General features: G+C 37.4%; 2 protein-coding genes and 4 non-coding genes across 6 annotated transcripts; 5 read left to right on the forward strand and 1 right to left on the reverse strand.

Annotated features, from left to right (window-relative positions):
• Positions 1-1,528: 1,528 nt before the first annotated feature.
• Positions 1,529-3,763, reverse strand: LOC103343591 (RNA-binding (RRM/RBD/RNP motifs) family protein). Its single transcript, XM_008247247.2, has 4 exons — positions 3,106-3,763; positions 2,803-3,010; positions 1,829-2,488; positions 1,529-1,738 (listed from the first exon to the last, which is right to left on the reverse strand). Exons 1-4 carry the CDS (start codon positions 3,692-3,694, stop codon positions 1,651-1,653), a joined length of 1,545 nt encoding a protein of 514 aa, XP_008245469.2. The 5' UTR covers positions 3,695-3,763; the 3' UTR covers positions 1,529-1,650.
• Positions 3,764-3,828: 65 nt separating this feature from the next.
• Positions 3,829-3,902, forward strand: TRNAV-AAC (transfer RNA valine (anticodon AAC)). Its single transcript has one exon. It is a non-coding gene; the product is annotated as a tRNA-Val (tRNA).
• A 2,261-nt stretch (positions 3,903-6,163) lies between these two features.
• Positions 6,164-6,237, forward strand: TRNAV-AAC (transfer RNA valine (anticodon AAC)). The gene has a single exon. It is a non-coding gene; the product is annotated as a tRNA-Val (tRNA).
• Positions 6,238-6,340: 103 nt separating this feature from the next.
• On the forward strand, positions 6,341-6,414 carry TRNAV-AAC (transfer RNA valine (anticodon AAC)). The gene has a single exon. It is a non-coding gene; the product is annotated as a tRNA-Val (tRNA).
• A 102-nt stretch (positions 6,415-6,516) lies between these two features.
• TRNAV-AAC (transfer RNA valine (anticodon AAC)) lies at positions 6,517-6,590 on the forward strand. Its single transcript has one exon. It is a non-coding gene; the product is annotated as a tRNA-Val (tRNA).
• Positions 6,591-11,795: 5,205 nt separating this feature from the next.
• Positions 11,796-15,137, forward strand: CYCD1;1 (CYCLIN D1;1). Its single transcript, XM_008247248.2, has 6 exons — positions 11,796-12,281; positions 12,547-12,633; positions 13,130-13,228; positions 13,326-13,527; positions 13,673-13,803; positions 13,886-15,137. The coding sequence occupies exons 1-6, from the start codon at positions 12,030-12,032 to the stop codon at positions 14,123-14,125; spliced, it is 1,011 nt and encodes a 336-aa protein (XP_008245470.2). The 5' UTR covers positions 11,796-12,029; the 3' UTR covers positions 14,126-15,137.
• The last annotated feature ends 397 nt before the right edge of the window (positions 15,138-15,534 follow it).

Raw genomic sequence — 15,534 nt, forward strand, 5'->3', positions numbered from 1 at the left:
AGACAATTTGATATGTTATATTATAAGACTAATAATATTTGAATTAACTGCTATGCAGGGTCTTCTACAGAAAGCCTGCAGGGAGGATGTTTTGCTTATAATATAATGTTTGAATTAACTGCTATGTCTGGCAAAAAAAAGTGTATTATTAGGGAGAATAATGAGCTTAACTTGGGTTTCCATGTTCACAGTGGCACGGCACAACTACTGTAAGTCTGTATACTGGATCTAATTGAGCCAAATTGAATTTAATTATGCTTTTGTAACTCCTTGTTTAAGTATGACTATTAGAGGTTTATAAAATAAAAACTTACACACCATGACAATGTTGAAAAGAGAACATCCCAAATGAAATAAGGAAGATTGCCACAAAAGGTTAGTAAATTTCGGGAAAGAATTTATTAGTATTGAAGCACTTTGTAGTGTTGAAACACTCGCTGTCATTGCCATCAACAGATATTCCAAAAGTAGTCAAAGGAACCAACAATTTGCAAAGGATGCCAATCTTATTACTTCTGCCATTGAATGACTTACCGTATCTAGCCTTCACCCGAAGAGCAAGCTGCAAGTCAATACTATAGACACCAGCAACGGTCTCGGATTTAAACTTGCAAATCTGAGCTTCTTCAAACTGCACCAACTGCATACCTTGAGAGAGCAAACATCTTATGTCCACACATTGCAATGGCTTGGATGTCACAGTACTCTATGCCTACCCCTTTGTTGGGGTTTGTTATTGTGATGTCAAGAGCAAGGTTGTAGTGGAGACTCTGGTCGGTGGCTCTGTCGAAGTTGAATTGGGTAAGAAAGGCATTTGTGACGCTGAACTCGGGTTCTTGCAGATTGTAAAAGAGAATTAAACCAAAACATGCAAAAAAGGCTACACCTAAAAAACATACGGTGCCCAAAATAATAGCATAGTATCCCCTTCTATGGAGCATAATGTAAATAATAATATCTAAGGCTCACTTCTCCTAACTGAAAAACAAAAGTAAGGAATTGATTGGGTAATGGAAAGTTTGAGAGATAATCAAATCCTATGAAATTGGAAGAAGCCAAAGTATATGAGAATTTTCTGGTCTGTATTCTTCTCCAAAGAGGAGGTATTTATAAAGAAGTAGATAGTGCTAAACCCTGGACAGATAGAGTTGATAGAAACAGGAAAGAAAACCAATTACAATTACAGTACTACTATACAAACAGGCAACATAGAAGAATAGGTAATTTTCTGACTTTTCTTACTCAGTTAGAAAATAAGGCCCATATGACAATACGACATCATTTATTTATGTTCTCAACGTCAACGTTTAAAGAACATCTCCCGGCCTAACCAACTTCTGCGTAGAAATAGAAAGATAAGAAAATAAGGCAAAACCATTAGCATTATGTACTGATTCGAACCAACTGAATGACATGTTTTGTTGTGACTCGTGAGACAATTTGACATGTTATATTATAAGACTGTAAACGGAAGTGTAACCAAAGGTTTCTAGACAAGATAATCAACTATAACATCGACGGCAAGAAGGGGAAGAAGAGCATATTTCATTCATGAATTTGCACTTTCCAGTTTACAGTTACACATCATACTCATAGTTATGGTTTCCTTTTCTCGATCAAAAAGATTTACAATAGCCTGGTTACTGGTGGTTAGCTATCTTCCTTCGTAGCCAAAGTAGCTTTTGCCCCATATTTTGAGAACACATCGTTAAGCACAGCCTTCTCCTTGACCTTTAACCTGCAACGTGATCAACAAACTTAATGTAATTTTTCCATTAAAAGAAGAAATAAAAACAAATGAAAACTTCTGCAAAAAGTAGTTGATTACCTCTTGGCAGATCCCCCCACAGTCAATTTTGGAACCTTCACTGTTTTTTCTTTCACAGTTAGTTTCTTCTTGGGAGACCTTTCTGCTTTCCCTTTCACAACCGGCTTTCGGTGAGGAAGCTTCTCTTCTTTACTCTTGGAAAGTAGCTGCTTTGAGGAAGATGAATGTGCTAATAAGGACTCAGATTCTGTCCTTAATTCCATGCTATCTCTATCTCCACCATTTAGGTCTGACCTACTGGTAGAGTCCAGATTCTCTATGGCACCTTCCAGTTCTGGTCCCACAACCTCAACATCAGAGCCTTCATATTCATCAAGTATGGTCTCCTCCCATGTGTCCAGGGAAGAATCATCAAAGTCAGAATCAGCTCTCTGCATATTATCTATGGCATCATCCAGTTCTGGTCCAACAAGCTCCACATCAGAGCCGTCATATTCATCAGGTATGGTCTCCTCCCATGTATCCAGGGAAGAAACATCCAATTCAGCAACAGCTTTCTGACTTCCTCCCAGTCCAGAAACAGCTAGTCGAGGAGCAGTATGGTTATCTGTTGATTTTTTCTGCTCATAATTCAGGGCTTGCGAATCTACAAACTCGCATTTTATCTGTTTCTGAATTTTACCAAATTGAACACTCTGAGAAGAGAACATTTCAACAAACCTGCCATGAGAGGAATGCCAATCATTTCAGATAATAGAATGCCAGCAAAACAATAAGATTTATCCCACTATGCCTAAGATCAAAAGGCAAATGTTAATATGCATGCTTGATAGTGTTCTCAAATCTCTATAAGCATACCTGAAAGTGTGCCCTGTAACCTGTTCTACATTAATATACCACACCTATCCACATTCATAGCCCAAAACTTTTGCACTTTCTCATCAATCACTACCTTTTTTCATATTCTTATAATTGTTACCAGCAAAAGTTTTAAAATTTGAATTCCATTTCATAACTTTAAACATAAAACATACCTAGTTGCATCCTGCTCAGACTTAAAATGAACAAAAGCAAAACCCTTGCAAATGGGGTCCTTAGTTTTCTTGTTTCCAGAAACCGCAGGGTTTATGCTAAGCAAACCAGGGACTAATTTGAAAGCTGCGCTCAAATCCCTATGTATGTTCTTCTTCTTCGGAAGGTTCAGCACACGAACTCTAACTCCAGCTGGAACCACTTCTTCAGCTGCAAATGCAGTAAAATTGAAGTAAAACATTCAATCGTAAATTAGAGAGTGAGTGACTGAGTGTGATTTAGAGCCAATGAAGACAGACGCAGACCTTTGTTCTTGTTCTTGCTTTGGTCTTGCTTGGAATTAAGGTTTTCAGGGTCGTCTGAGAGCTTAGTGAGATTCTCAGCCTGCGCTTGTCTACTCTTCTCCATTTCTTCGAGCAGCTTCTCTTCAATTGAAATGTCGTACTCTTTGCCTTCGCCAAACCCACGGGGCTTCTTCTCCAGCCACTTCTTCATCTTCCCAAACGGCACAAACGTATCTTCTTTGTCGTCACCGTCGCCACCCAACTCATCATCCGAGCCGTCCAACAAGTCCAAGTCCAACTCCTCGTCATCAGAGTCGTCCATTTCTAAGAGCTCAACGCCGCCTTTTCGCTGCTTTTTTCGGGCAGAGACTCGGGAAACTCTACTTCTCTGGCCATGGACGCCGCAAAAGCCGAGAATTGTGCGCTGGGTTTGTTGAATGGGAGAGAGGAACAAGCTGGTTTTGAAACTAGTGGTGAGGAGCGAAGAGGTTGAAGATGCGTGTGGGAAGAAGGCCAAGCCCAAGTGGGCTTTGTATGGTGAGAATGAGAGGCCGGTGGTGGAAAGAGACTTGTAATTGCAGGAAGGTGAAAACCTACCGGTGCTTATCATCTTTGTCGCCCAACCTCTTCCTGTTCCCCTGTGCTCTGTGCTACTGAGCAAAATGAGTCAGTACCTCCCCCCTTGATATTAGTCAGCTGTCTATTTAGTATTAAATCCCAAATATTGAGGAGACATAACAACAAGGTTTCGTGGTGTAGTTGGTTATCACGTCAGTCTAACACACTGAAGGTCCCCAGTTCGAGACTGGGCGAAGCCATATGTTTTTTGTTTGTTGAGATTTTCACTTTAGTGCTAGATTATCTCAGGAGTCTCCAAATTCTAGATAAAAAAGTTAGAAAGCTATTATAGCAAATCACTTAAAAGGTGTTTTCTCCAGCAATGTTCTCTGTTTTGACTAATCTAAAATATTTTATTATTATTTTCTCTCATTTTATCTTTCTCTTCAATTTGGCGAGTCTTCATTTCTCTTTCCTCATTGCTAGATGTAGAGGGCCAAAAGTTGGTTCTCTAAGGGCACTTCCAGCAGTTGAAATCTTGCCATAGCAAGTAGACACTATTCACGAAAATAGTGTCATGTCGCAAAAAGTAAGTTTCACTTCCAGCAGTTGTCATGGCAAGGGGGGTACTATTCAATTTTTTGTTTTTTTTCACAAATTTGTTTACCTAACAATTAATTTGGACAATATATTCGGATGAGATTTTCTGATAAGATATTCGGAGTTTCAAATTTCAGATAAATTTTTTTAGAGTTGAATAATTAAACTTGAAAGTGAAAAAAATTTAGAGTTGAAAGTGAAAAATTATTGAGTAGAAAGTGAATAATTAAACTTGAAAGTGAAAAAAATTTAGAGTTGAAAGTGAAAAAATTATTGAGTAGAAAGTGAATTTGTTGTTAAAAGTGAAGAGTATGGATTGGTATTTATAGAAAAAAATTCAGCAGGGCATTGGATTGGATGAAAAATCGGAAATCGAAGGACCAGGTTATGCGCACATGGCAGTGGAAAGAAAGAAAAAATTTAATTACGCCTCCGACGTCACTTGCCTTGGTGAGCTCGCTCCCCGCCGGACGGATCTAGGAATTTTTCAGGGGAGGTGCAAGATTTAAAAGACTAAAAATCGCAAAGGACTCGAGCAAGGTCCAAGGTTCAAGTCTAATATCCATGTAGTGTGTTAAAAAAAAAGGCTAAAAATTCAAAAATTAATTTAGACAACCAAATGCCCTTAGAATTTTAACAATACTAATGTTATTCGTAATTAAAACAAATAAGAATTTTACGTGTATTACTAATTGATTACAGTATGTATGGAATATCAATTAATATGAACAAAATCCATGTCAGTGACACAATTAGTTTACCAAAATTCATATCAAATATGAACAAAATCCATGTCAATTACTTAATTAATCTAACAAAAGTTAATACCAATTAATCTAACCAAAATTAATACCAATTAATCTAACCAAAAGCACATGTGATTTGAAGGTCAGAGATAAAAGTACACATGATTAAAAGTTCTGGGTAATTTTTTGTGAATTTTTTGGCACACATATGAGTTTTTAATGAATTTTTTAAGTTAGGCCAATTAGAAATGGACATGTGTCAGTTTGCTATTGGACCATTTAAAAAAAAATCAAAAGTGAGAAGCAGAGTCTTTCTTCTTCCTCGAAGAGCCTCTGCAACTCTAACTTTAATTCTAGAAAAACTTCGAAAATTCATAACTTTGGTTGTGGAGCTCCGATTGATGAACCGTTTTCTCCTACATGCTCGTGAGATCGAGCCCAACAATCTAAGGTAAATATTTAGAGTCTCTCACAGCAGCAAACAAAACAACGTCTTTGAGGCATTTAGTCGAACAATTGGTGGGCAATAGCAAAGGGGCATATTCTGACATCCCCATGAAGTTTCCGGTGAGGAGAGGTGCAGCTGCACCTCTTTGCTCCTCTGTGGATCCGCCAATGCCAGCCTAGGCTCGTGGACCCCACTCTGCCCAGGCTAGCCTTTGTTGCTGGAACTTGCATTTGGGCTCTTGCCCCCCCGCCTCCCCAGCCCGAGCCCTCAGGGGCTACTGAAAGTGGCCTAAAATAGAGAGACAAGTAAGGAGTCTGCTGGAAGGAGGATTTTCCTTCTTTTTAGCCAAAGTAGCTAGGGAGTCTGCTGAAGATGCTCTTAGGAACATACTTGCATCCTTCCCTTATAGGTAGAAACTCCTGTAATTTTTCCAATAACAATTTCATGTGTGTAAAAGTTTTTCTTTTTATATTTTTTATGAATTATTTTTGTATGTGTCTAAATTTTGATTTGTAAGTATGAATTTCCACATTTTTGTGGATAATAATTTGACATATATAGTTTTTCTTTTATTTTTAATAAATTATTTTTACATATGTATCAAACCGTAATTTATATATGAGGAATATCACCTTTCATCAAAGGAGGTGAGCAATATTTGGTGTTATGAATTTCTTAGTTGAAATATTGCTATGTCAGTCGAACTATTGTGGAAACATAACATCAAGGTTTCGTGGTGTAGTTGGTTATCACGTCAGTCTAACACACTGAAGGTCCCCAGTTCGAACCTGGGCGAAGCCATTTCTATAGGACAAACTGTTTTTGAGATTTCACCTTGCTTTTGTGGATTCTCTTCAATTGTGTTAGGCTTTAAAATCTAAATATTGCGTAAACTTAACAGCACGGTTTCGTGGTGTAGTTGGTTATCACGTCAGTCTAACACACTGAAGGTCCCCAGTTCGAGCCTGGGCGAAGCCATTTTGAAGGACCACCTTTTTTTGAGATTTCACTTTTGTTTTATGGATTCTCTTCAGTTGAGTTCATCTTTAAAGGCAACATATTGTGGGAACTTAACAACATGGTTTCGTGGTGTAGTTGGTTATCACGTCAGTCTAACACACTGAAGGTCCCCAGTTCGAGCCTGGGCGAAGCCATGTGTTGAATTTTTTGGTATTTTTTTGGAGCTGAAGAAATACAGCGGAGGCAATGATTTTTCACTGGGCTTGGTTTGGTTGGTCTTTCCTTCCTAACCAACCAATTGAAATTCAAGCCCCATTCACTTTTGCTGTTTTGAAAAGTTTATCCTTTTTAATACATAAATCCCATCAAAGTGCTTCTTCTTGTTCTATATTTTTGGTCAGATTTTTCCACAACCATTCACTGAAGGCCCAGCACCATTTCTAGGTTTGTCATTTCATAATCCATCCGAGCCCAGATTCATCCTTGTGTTGACAGGTTATTGAAGATCATATCTTAAAAAAATGTGCTGACGGAATCTAGCCCATTAAAAAAAGTGTCTTCACTTGCAGAATTTTTATACGTGTGTAGATCAACTACAGAGCACAAGAAGCCCCTGTATGTCACAGGCACAAGTGATGGTGCAAAAGTTAACCGCATCCAGCTTGTTCCGATATGCATTGGGAAGGATTTGATACAACGTATGGTATTGACTTCCGAGTTGTGCTTAGGCTTTCCAGAACCACAAGGATTATCCTCACGCCAGTTCATAAGATTCGGGGGGAGATAATTAATCCAAGAGCTTGTTGACTCTGCTGATTTACTAATATCCAGGAGGTAACTTAATTGGAGAATTTAGGTCTCTGCTAGCCCAGTTCTCTTGTTGCTTTTGTGGCGTGCTTTCGCACATAAGATAAAAGGTTGCTTTTAGCTGAAAAGATTGAGCCGCCCCCTACCCTAAGTCATTGCATTGATAAAGATGAGTGCCCTGATTCCTAGCCTTGGATGTCTTGCTTTGAATAAAACTAGTTGATGAACCAAGCACTGGAGGAGACTTCACTTCTGATCCTTGTATAAAAAAAATAATACTAATAATGCATTATTTTAAACAGCACAAAAGTCAGCATCAGACTCCTGAACAGAGGGGGCAAGCAATCAGTGCATGGTTTCCAATTCCAAGCATGTTTGTTGGCATTAGGCATTAGGTGAGTGAGAGCTATCCATCAAGTCTATAATCTATAGTTTTCATTTGATTGGCATTTCAGTTCAACATATAATTATGAAAACCACATTTATATTTTTATGTACATATGAATATGATCGACACTCCAAAATACCAAATACTAACTACTCATTTGGCTTCAGTCCCAGATTCCTGTTCTTCTGTTTTGATTTTCTTTTCTTCTTCATTTGCAGATCTCTGTTTGGTCTTCCTTATCCTATACATCCAACAAACAAGTTAGCAACTAGTTTTAATAATAATTATTATTTATTGTCTAATTGTCTGCTATCAAACATGAGAAGATCTCAAACCAGAGACAAGCCGGTTTTGTCAGTTGCATAACAAATACATGCAAATTCTGAAAATCCTTTATTTTGTCATTTTTCTTTTTGGCTTGTAAATTTGGAATTACATAAGTTAAACTTAATTAAACACTGCTTAATTAACTTGATGGGATGGGAATGAGCAATTGGGGCTTGTTAATTAATTTTGAGAGTCATTATAAAATTATTTACTGATTGAAGATGCATATCCCCCAAAATCATGATCAGCTGCACAACCTAATATTCAATCTACCCATTGACCAAAATGCAAAAGGGGAGTTATGTTATGGGTCCTATTATTTATACATAGAGTTTTTGAGAGTCCAATAATTCTAAAAGCATATGGATAGAAACTGATACCAGAATTCATTTCAGCATCAAAGGGAGCCTATTATTCATGAAAAACTCTAGCTTCTTCTTCACTCTGTCTGACAAAAAAGAAAGAAAATTAAAAGCAATCTCTCCAATTGTCTTGTCTGAGAGAGGCAGATAATACAAGGACAGCAAATTATCAAAAGCTAAAAGAACAGTGCTGATCCCACTTCATCTTTTAACTAGCAATTAAATTATCATGATTCATGTCATGGGGCAGAGCTGGACAGACACAGCTAGCCCATCTCCTCCACACATTGTTTTTTGTTTTTTGTTTATATTTTATATAATTTTAATTTTAATTTCTTCTTAATTAACACATAGACAAATTTATATAGCAAGTCATAGTTTTACTTTCAGAGTGAAGTCTTCTGACATGTTGGATCATATAACATACATGTATAATTTTTTAAGCAAATGCCGAACTAGGTTGAGTGGGTTTCACCTTTATAAAAGAAGCTATATATAATATGGTATAAAAATGTAATAAGTCTAACATTATCCTTTTACGAAGCGTACCTCTTTAGTTTCTATTCGCCAATGGCAAATAGGGATGAAAATTCTACCTGTCATTCAAAGGCATGTAGTATACTGAGACTGGCCACCTAACAGTCCACATACTAAATTTCATCTCTTCTATCCAGAAATAAAAGTGAAAAATGATTGCTTTGAATTTGGATGCGATGTTCAATTAAAATATGAATAAATTAACTCCAAAGTAATTTTATTGAATTTAATGTCCCTTGAATTTTCTTCTGAATAATGGAACAACCAACAAAATTCCCTCCACACAAGATCAAAATTCAAATCCCAACTTTGAGCGCCAATGTCTCCCCAAATCTGAACGTGGACGTGCAGGGAGTCAAATCCCAACTATATATATGTCATCTGAATCAATTAAATGTTCCGAGCTGCCACCCTATGTTGGATGTGCAGGGAGTCAAATCACTCACAATGTGTAGTTAAGGAACACGGCACACTCCAACCACTCCGACGCAGATTATGTCCTCTAGTCATTTTCCACAGTGAATCCACCAAATATTTGTAGCATTAATGACAAGGGTTCACATGACGACCAAGCCTTTTTCGATTATTAATGCAGAATGAAACTCGTACACATCAATAATTAAAAACTTTTCGTTCGAATCAAATCGTTGATGCATTGTGAATCAAATATGCATCAACAATTCAGGACCTTCCACATTTTATTTCACATTCATGTGCCAACCCTCAGGCTAACGTTTGAGTCCCTTTTATTTTCTTCTTGTTGTTGGTTTGCAACTGGCAAGTAGGGTCGATGATCATACATTATATTTTTTTGACTGTCAGTACCTCCCGCCAGTTGATCCGTTGACCAGTCAACAACCACATCACTGGGCTGACAAGAGGTACCCGGCCCAGCAATTTAATTAGATTGGATTTTACCAGAAAGCAGCCTCTGTTTTATTTTTACTGGAAAAAGTAGCCTCTGTTAACCCAGTAGAATTATTCACATACACGGATTTGAATGGGACAGCTTTGTCATCATCAAGATGAAAAGGTTATTTAATAATTTCACCTCTAATTGGAAAATTATAGTCTTTTTCTCTTTTTGGTGTCATGGCAGTCCGAGATTGGCTACTTTAATTATTCACATTCTATTCTAACGCATACTGTATGCAAACTTTTAAGAGTTCAAAATGTTAAATCATCATGTCACGGAGAAAGAGATAGCTTACTTTCCACTTTCTTTCTTTTTTCTGTACCAATAAAAAGAAAATCGTCAAGCTCCACAAAAGTTAACAATTAGATCACTACGCTTTCCCTTCTAAAGCAAAACAAAAATTTGTTTGTGCTACTTTATAAATCTATTCCAATTTACGTACTTATATTCTTTTTATACAATAAATAGTTTAAGCTATTGTAAAAGAATGAGAATTCGAATTTAAGTGTAAAAGGACGAATTCAGTGCTTCGACAAACAGACTTATCCGACAGGTTTACAATCTATGTATTATTTAAGAATCCAATGTACTGATCCAAAGTCTACTTGGTGTGGTCTTCTCCTTTTACTTTCGGTAGTGCCACCCGACCCATTTTGCCTTTCATTGACGCAGTTTGCCTCTTTTTTCTTTGTATCCAGATTTCTTATAATTATTTGATTAGATTAAGCAGGAAAATGAGCGTGCCCCATATTCATATTCAATGATGTCATGTCCCCAAACAAAAGCAAAGCTCCAAAATCAAACGATAAAGCCATTTATATATATGTTATTAAGTTGGCGCATGCCGTGACTGTGTGAAATGGTATTAAGTTAACTGTGACATCCAAACAAGGTCCACCAATGTAATTATATGTCATGTCATCTCAGATGCATCCATACAGGACTACACGTTGTAGGTCTCTTTATGCATTGCTGAAAAATAAATATATATATATATATATATATATATTCAAAAGTATATTGCCCTACTGGTTGGGGACTTTTCTACGTCCCCATTTGTTTCCCTCCAAACCAATTTTGTAAACAAACAAACAAACAAAATGTTTTCATGGAATTTATTTACTAATTTTACTCGTAAAAATAAATAATTAAGAGTAGTGATTTTTCCACTCCTTTTTTTCATATTTTATCAACTTACACTCTTTTCTTATAACTAAAAAAGGAGTGTAAGTGGATAAAATAGAAGTGGAAAAATCATTGCCCATAATTAATACCAATCAATGAGTACTTAAAAAAGGTGGACAACATTGTTAAGAGCCGGAATTAGCAAAATGTTGACCTCTAAAATATAAAATCTGTTTAGAAAAACCCTTGACAACAACTAGAGAAAAGAACCATGTTAGGCACGCACATCAACAGTTTTGTTTTTAAGTGCGAAAAGAATTGCCATACTTTATTATATTCTGATAAAATAAATTTAATTATGACATGACCTGACATTATTTATTAAGAACCTACAAAATGATGATTTTGAAATGGAATAAAACAAGATAAGAGGAGACCAACAACTAACTATTAGTTATGTTTTAAGGACATTTTTTATAAATAAAATAAAAAACGATAATATATTAAATTCGCACGTATTAATATTAGGACTGAAATTCATAACCTTTTATAGAAGAATAATTGCTCCAACCACAATACCAGTGAGTTCTTCGCGCACAATTAACTATTAATTTTTTTTGATAAATTATACAATTCCTAAGTTTGAATGAGACGCTATCTTGAATTTGAAAAGAAAAAACTAGACATCTTACCAAAAAATTGAAAAAGATAATATCAGTAAATCGTATGGGCCACGTGGCATCACCATTCTATTGTGTAAGTTGACGTGATGGAACTCCAGTAGCCATCACGCATTGTTTACGTAATATTTCCCCCCTAAAAACGGAAAATTATATTTTCCCGGGAAAATCAAATCTCCTGTTCCAGTCTCGAAATTTCACCTCCAACAAAAACAAAAATAAATAAATAAATACAGCACCTCATATTTATTTATATCCAACGAAACAGATAGAATCGCCGAATCAAAATCTCAAAGTCTAAAGACTGTCTACTCATCTCCCTCACACAGACACACACAAGCACAAACACACACTCTCCCCTCTCTAAACACACACAGAGACAAGCATTCCGGCGACGTGTCCGATCAAATCCGACGGCCACCAAGCGATGGCGAGAGAATGAAGGAGATTATCGATCGGAGACGGCAGCGATCATCATCATCACCACCATCATGTCATCGGTTTGGAGCTCCGACTGCTTCTCGGACCTACTGTGCTGCGAGGACTACTCCGGAATTCTGTCCGGAGAGTCGCCGCAATGCTCGTCGGACTTGGAATCTCCGGCGTGTAGCGAAGAATCCATCGCCGGATTCATAGAGGACGAGCGCAACTACGTCCCCGGCTTCGACTACTTGTCTCGCTTCCACTCCGATCATTCCCTCGACATCTCCGCCCGAGCCGACTCCGTTGCATGGATTCTCAAGGTAATTAACCAATCAAATTCCAGATTTTCATAATCGGACACTAACTTCGCACTTATTACATGATTGCCATGGCATGCGCGTGCGCTCGTTAGATCTATTGACCGTATTGTCTCCGGCTTTTCTAACCTGCGCCGGGGGTGCGTACTGTTTGGCTGAAGTGAAGATTTTCTTTATCAGCAGCCGGATCTAACTATAAAGCTCGCTGGCGGTTCACTTATGATTATTAGTTAAATTAATATTACGTCATGTATGGATGGTTTTGCAGGTCCAGAGTTACTACGGGTTTCACCCGCTGACGGCGTATCTCTCCGTTAACTACTTGGATCGGTTCTTGTACTCCCGCCGCTTGCCGGTAAACTCAGTCTCCGTTAACGCTTGGATGATTATGTGAAGAAAGCTGGATAATGATGAAGATTAATTATCTTAATTATTTCTGAAAAACCTTTAATTATATATTAGTAATTATATTTGACTTTTCAAACGTACGTGGAAATCTGTACAGTAGGTGATTGGGCGTACGTACTGTTACATTATAAAGTTCATGGGATGAGGAGGCAATTACGATCCTCTAAACTCCCAACATAGTGATTATGTTTAATTGGACTTTATAATAACTACAGTATAAAAGTACAATCATACTAATTATTACATGCCTTTTTATTTATCATAATTTGCTTTTTTTCTTGTCACGTGCATTGCACGTGAAAAATACTTGTAGCATAAAATCTCAAGTAAAAACTCCATCACAGAGCAATAATCTAATGTGTTTAATTATTATATATGTGATGACGATAAAAGCTTTTGCTAATAGTATTCGTTTTGTTTGTTTGTTTGTTCGTTCGTTCCAGCAAGCAAATGGGTGGCCAATGCAACTTTTAAGTGTTGCTTGCTTGTCCTTAGCTGCTAAGATGGAGGAACCTCTGGTTCCTTCTCTGTTGGATTTACAGGTACATATATAATACACAACCAACGCTAATTTCTTCTTAATCTAATATTTTATCAATTTGTTTAAAGGTTTAGGACATAATATAATATGTGTCGTAGGTGGAAGGTACGAAATTTATCTTCGAACCGAGAACAATCCGTAGGATGGAGCTCCTTGTGCTGGGTGTTTTGGATTGGAGGCTACGATCCATAACACCCTTCAGCTTCGTCGCTTTCTTTGCATGCAAGCTCGACCCAACGGCAACTTTCATCGGATTTCTGATTTCACGGGCCACAGAAATCATATTATCGAATATCAAAGGTACGTGTACGTATGTGTACGTAAAGAAATACATATACATGCAGTACGCCTACGTAGAAAAGGCTGCTTTACACTACAGTACATATTATTATAATATATAATTAGTGGCCCTTGACTTGTTCTTGTTGATTGATTATGTCAACAGAAACCAGCTTTCTTGAATATTGGCCATCATGCATTGCTGCGGCAGCCATACTTTCCGCAGCCAATGAAATCCCTAATTTGTCGCTTGAAAATCCGGAACATGCTGAATCATGGTGTGGTGGACTGAGCAAAGTAAGCACATGGGACTCTGATGATTTCAATTGGGATTTTAAAATAATTATTATATATGTGTTCATTTTCAATGAATTTGCAGGAGAAAATCATCGGATGCTATCGATTAATGCAAGAAGTGGTGGTTGAAAATAGTGGGATAAAAAAGTCATCACCCGATGTTTTGCCACAGCTTCGAGTTACGGTTCGGGGCAGAGTGAGGTCCAGTTCTGAGTCATCGTCCTCGTCCGTCTCCTTATCATCATCATCACCAATATCATATAAAAGGAGGAAATTGAATAACTGCTTATGGGTAGATGATGACAAAGGAAACTCCGAGTAAGAGAGAGAGAGAGAGAGAGAGAGAGAGAGAGAGAGAGAGATGGGGGAAAGGGAGACTATAAATAAAAGAAAGGAAAATGGTGGTCCAAAAAGTTGTCTAGAAACCTCAATATTTTTTTAGGAGGGTTTTGGGATTAAAATTGACCTGATCATGGGTTTTGTGTAGATTATAGTGTCTATATATATATAAGTGTATGTATGTATGAGAGAGAGTTTGGTGAGTTTGGAGATTTTATTATTTGTTTTGTTGGTGGGCAATGCCATTATTTCATTATTAATAATGGCTTTGCAGATTCCCAAGGCAGAAGGGGATTTGTTTGGTAATGTTTTGGTGTGTGACGAGAAAGCGAAGGGAAAAAAGAGATATATATATATGTTTTTAAATGTAGTGGAGTCATGGAAGCGTGAGAGAAGTGGGGGATTAAATTCAAAGGCTGCATTGATTATTGAATGAAGAAAACGATGAAGCTGGTGGGGCATCAAAAGAAAAAAGAAGAAGAGAAAGAGAGATTAGGGTTGGCAAAATTAGGGGAGTGAGCTTTGAAGTTTGAGCTTCTTGGGGATCAATTTACAAGTCAAGACTTCTCTGCCTCTTTTGAATTTGACGGGAAAACCAGCTTGAATGCGATCGGTGGCTCCACCCCCATTTTAGACTTTTTGAGTGGTTTGTGTGCTCTCTTAGCACTGCTTGGTGGCACACGTCTGTGTATGTGAGTGCATTTTTGGCGGGAATTGCCTCTTTTATTGGCCATGAGGTGGGCCTAACCATACTGTAACTCTTTTTGATTTGGGTGTTTCGCTCGGGTGTGCATGGCCACACGTGTGCTTACACTTTTTTTGGTTGATTTTTTTATTGTTAAAGGGGAAAAAAAAAAAAACTCAAGATGATGAGGAGGAGAAACCTCCTATCATATGGCGTGAAAAAAAAAAAAGGGTCTTTGGGGCCTTTCATGCGTGTTTGTTGTATTTGATTCATCAGCAATAAAATAATATAAAGACAGGTTTCTTTCTTCTCTCTCTTCTCCTCTCTCTCTGCATGGAGAAAAACCTTCGCTCCCGGTTGCATTGCCCTCTTCTTCTTTATCTCTCATCATGTTGCTTATAAAATTCTTCTTATTTCTCATCATCACTTATAAAAAAGAAGAAAGATAGAAAGAAAAAGACAATACAACGGAGATGAAAAAAGTGTTTCTCCTATGGATAGCACATGATTGACATTACAAACTTTGTAGCTTGGTGCTTTGTTTTATTATATTACTGTGTGGAAGTCTGTGAGTGATAATAATTATCTCCTCTTATCTCTCTGGAGGCCTCTCGTGACCAAACCCCATGGCTGTTGTATCAGCTCCCCCAGATATCAGACAGCTCTGCCGGATATAGCGATATATCACCTTAATTATTGTGTTGTAT

The sequence above is a fragment of the Prunus mume genome, linkage group LG2 (assembly GCF_029339155.1).
Source record: "Prunus mume cultivar Tortuosa linkage group LG2, ASM2933915v1, whole genome shotgun sequence".
NCBI lineage: Eukaryota > Viridiplantae > Streptophyta > Magnoliopsida > Rosales > Rosaceae > Prunus > Prunus mume.

What these genes read in the sequence shown, in the direction of transcription:
- LOC103343591 (XM_008247247.2), bottom strand. Translation starts at nt 3,694, where the DNA reads ATGATAAGCACCGGTAGGTTTTCACCTTCCTGCAATTACAAGTCTCTT. An exon ending in AAGCAAGAACAAGAACAAAG is followed by an intron (nt 3,011 to 3,105) that starts GTCTGCGTCTGT and finishes CTGCATTTGCAG; the next exon opens with CTGAAGAAGTGGTTCCAGCT. An exon ending in TCTGAGCAGGATGCAACTAG is followed by an intron (nt 2,489 to 2,802) that starts GTATGTTTTATG and finishes CTCTCATGGCAG; the next exon opens with GTTTGTTGAAATGTTCTCTT.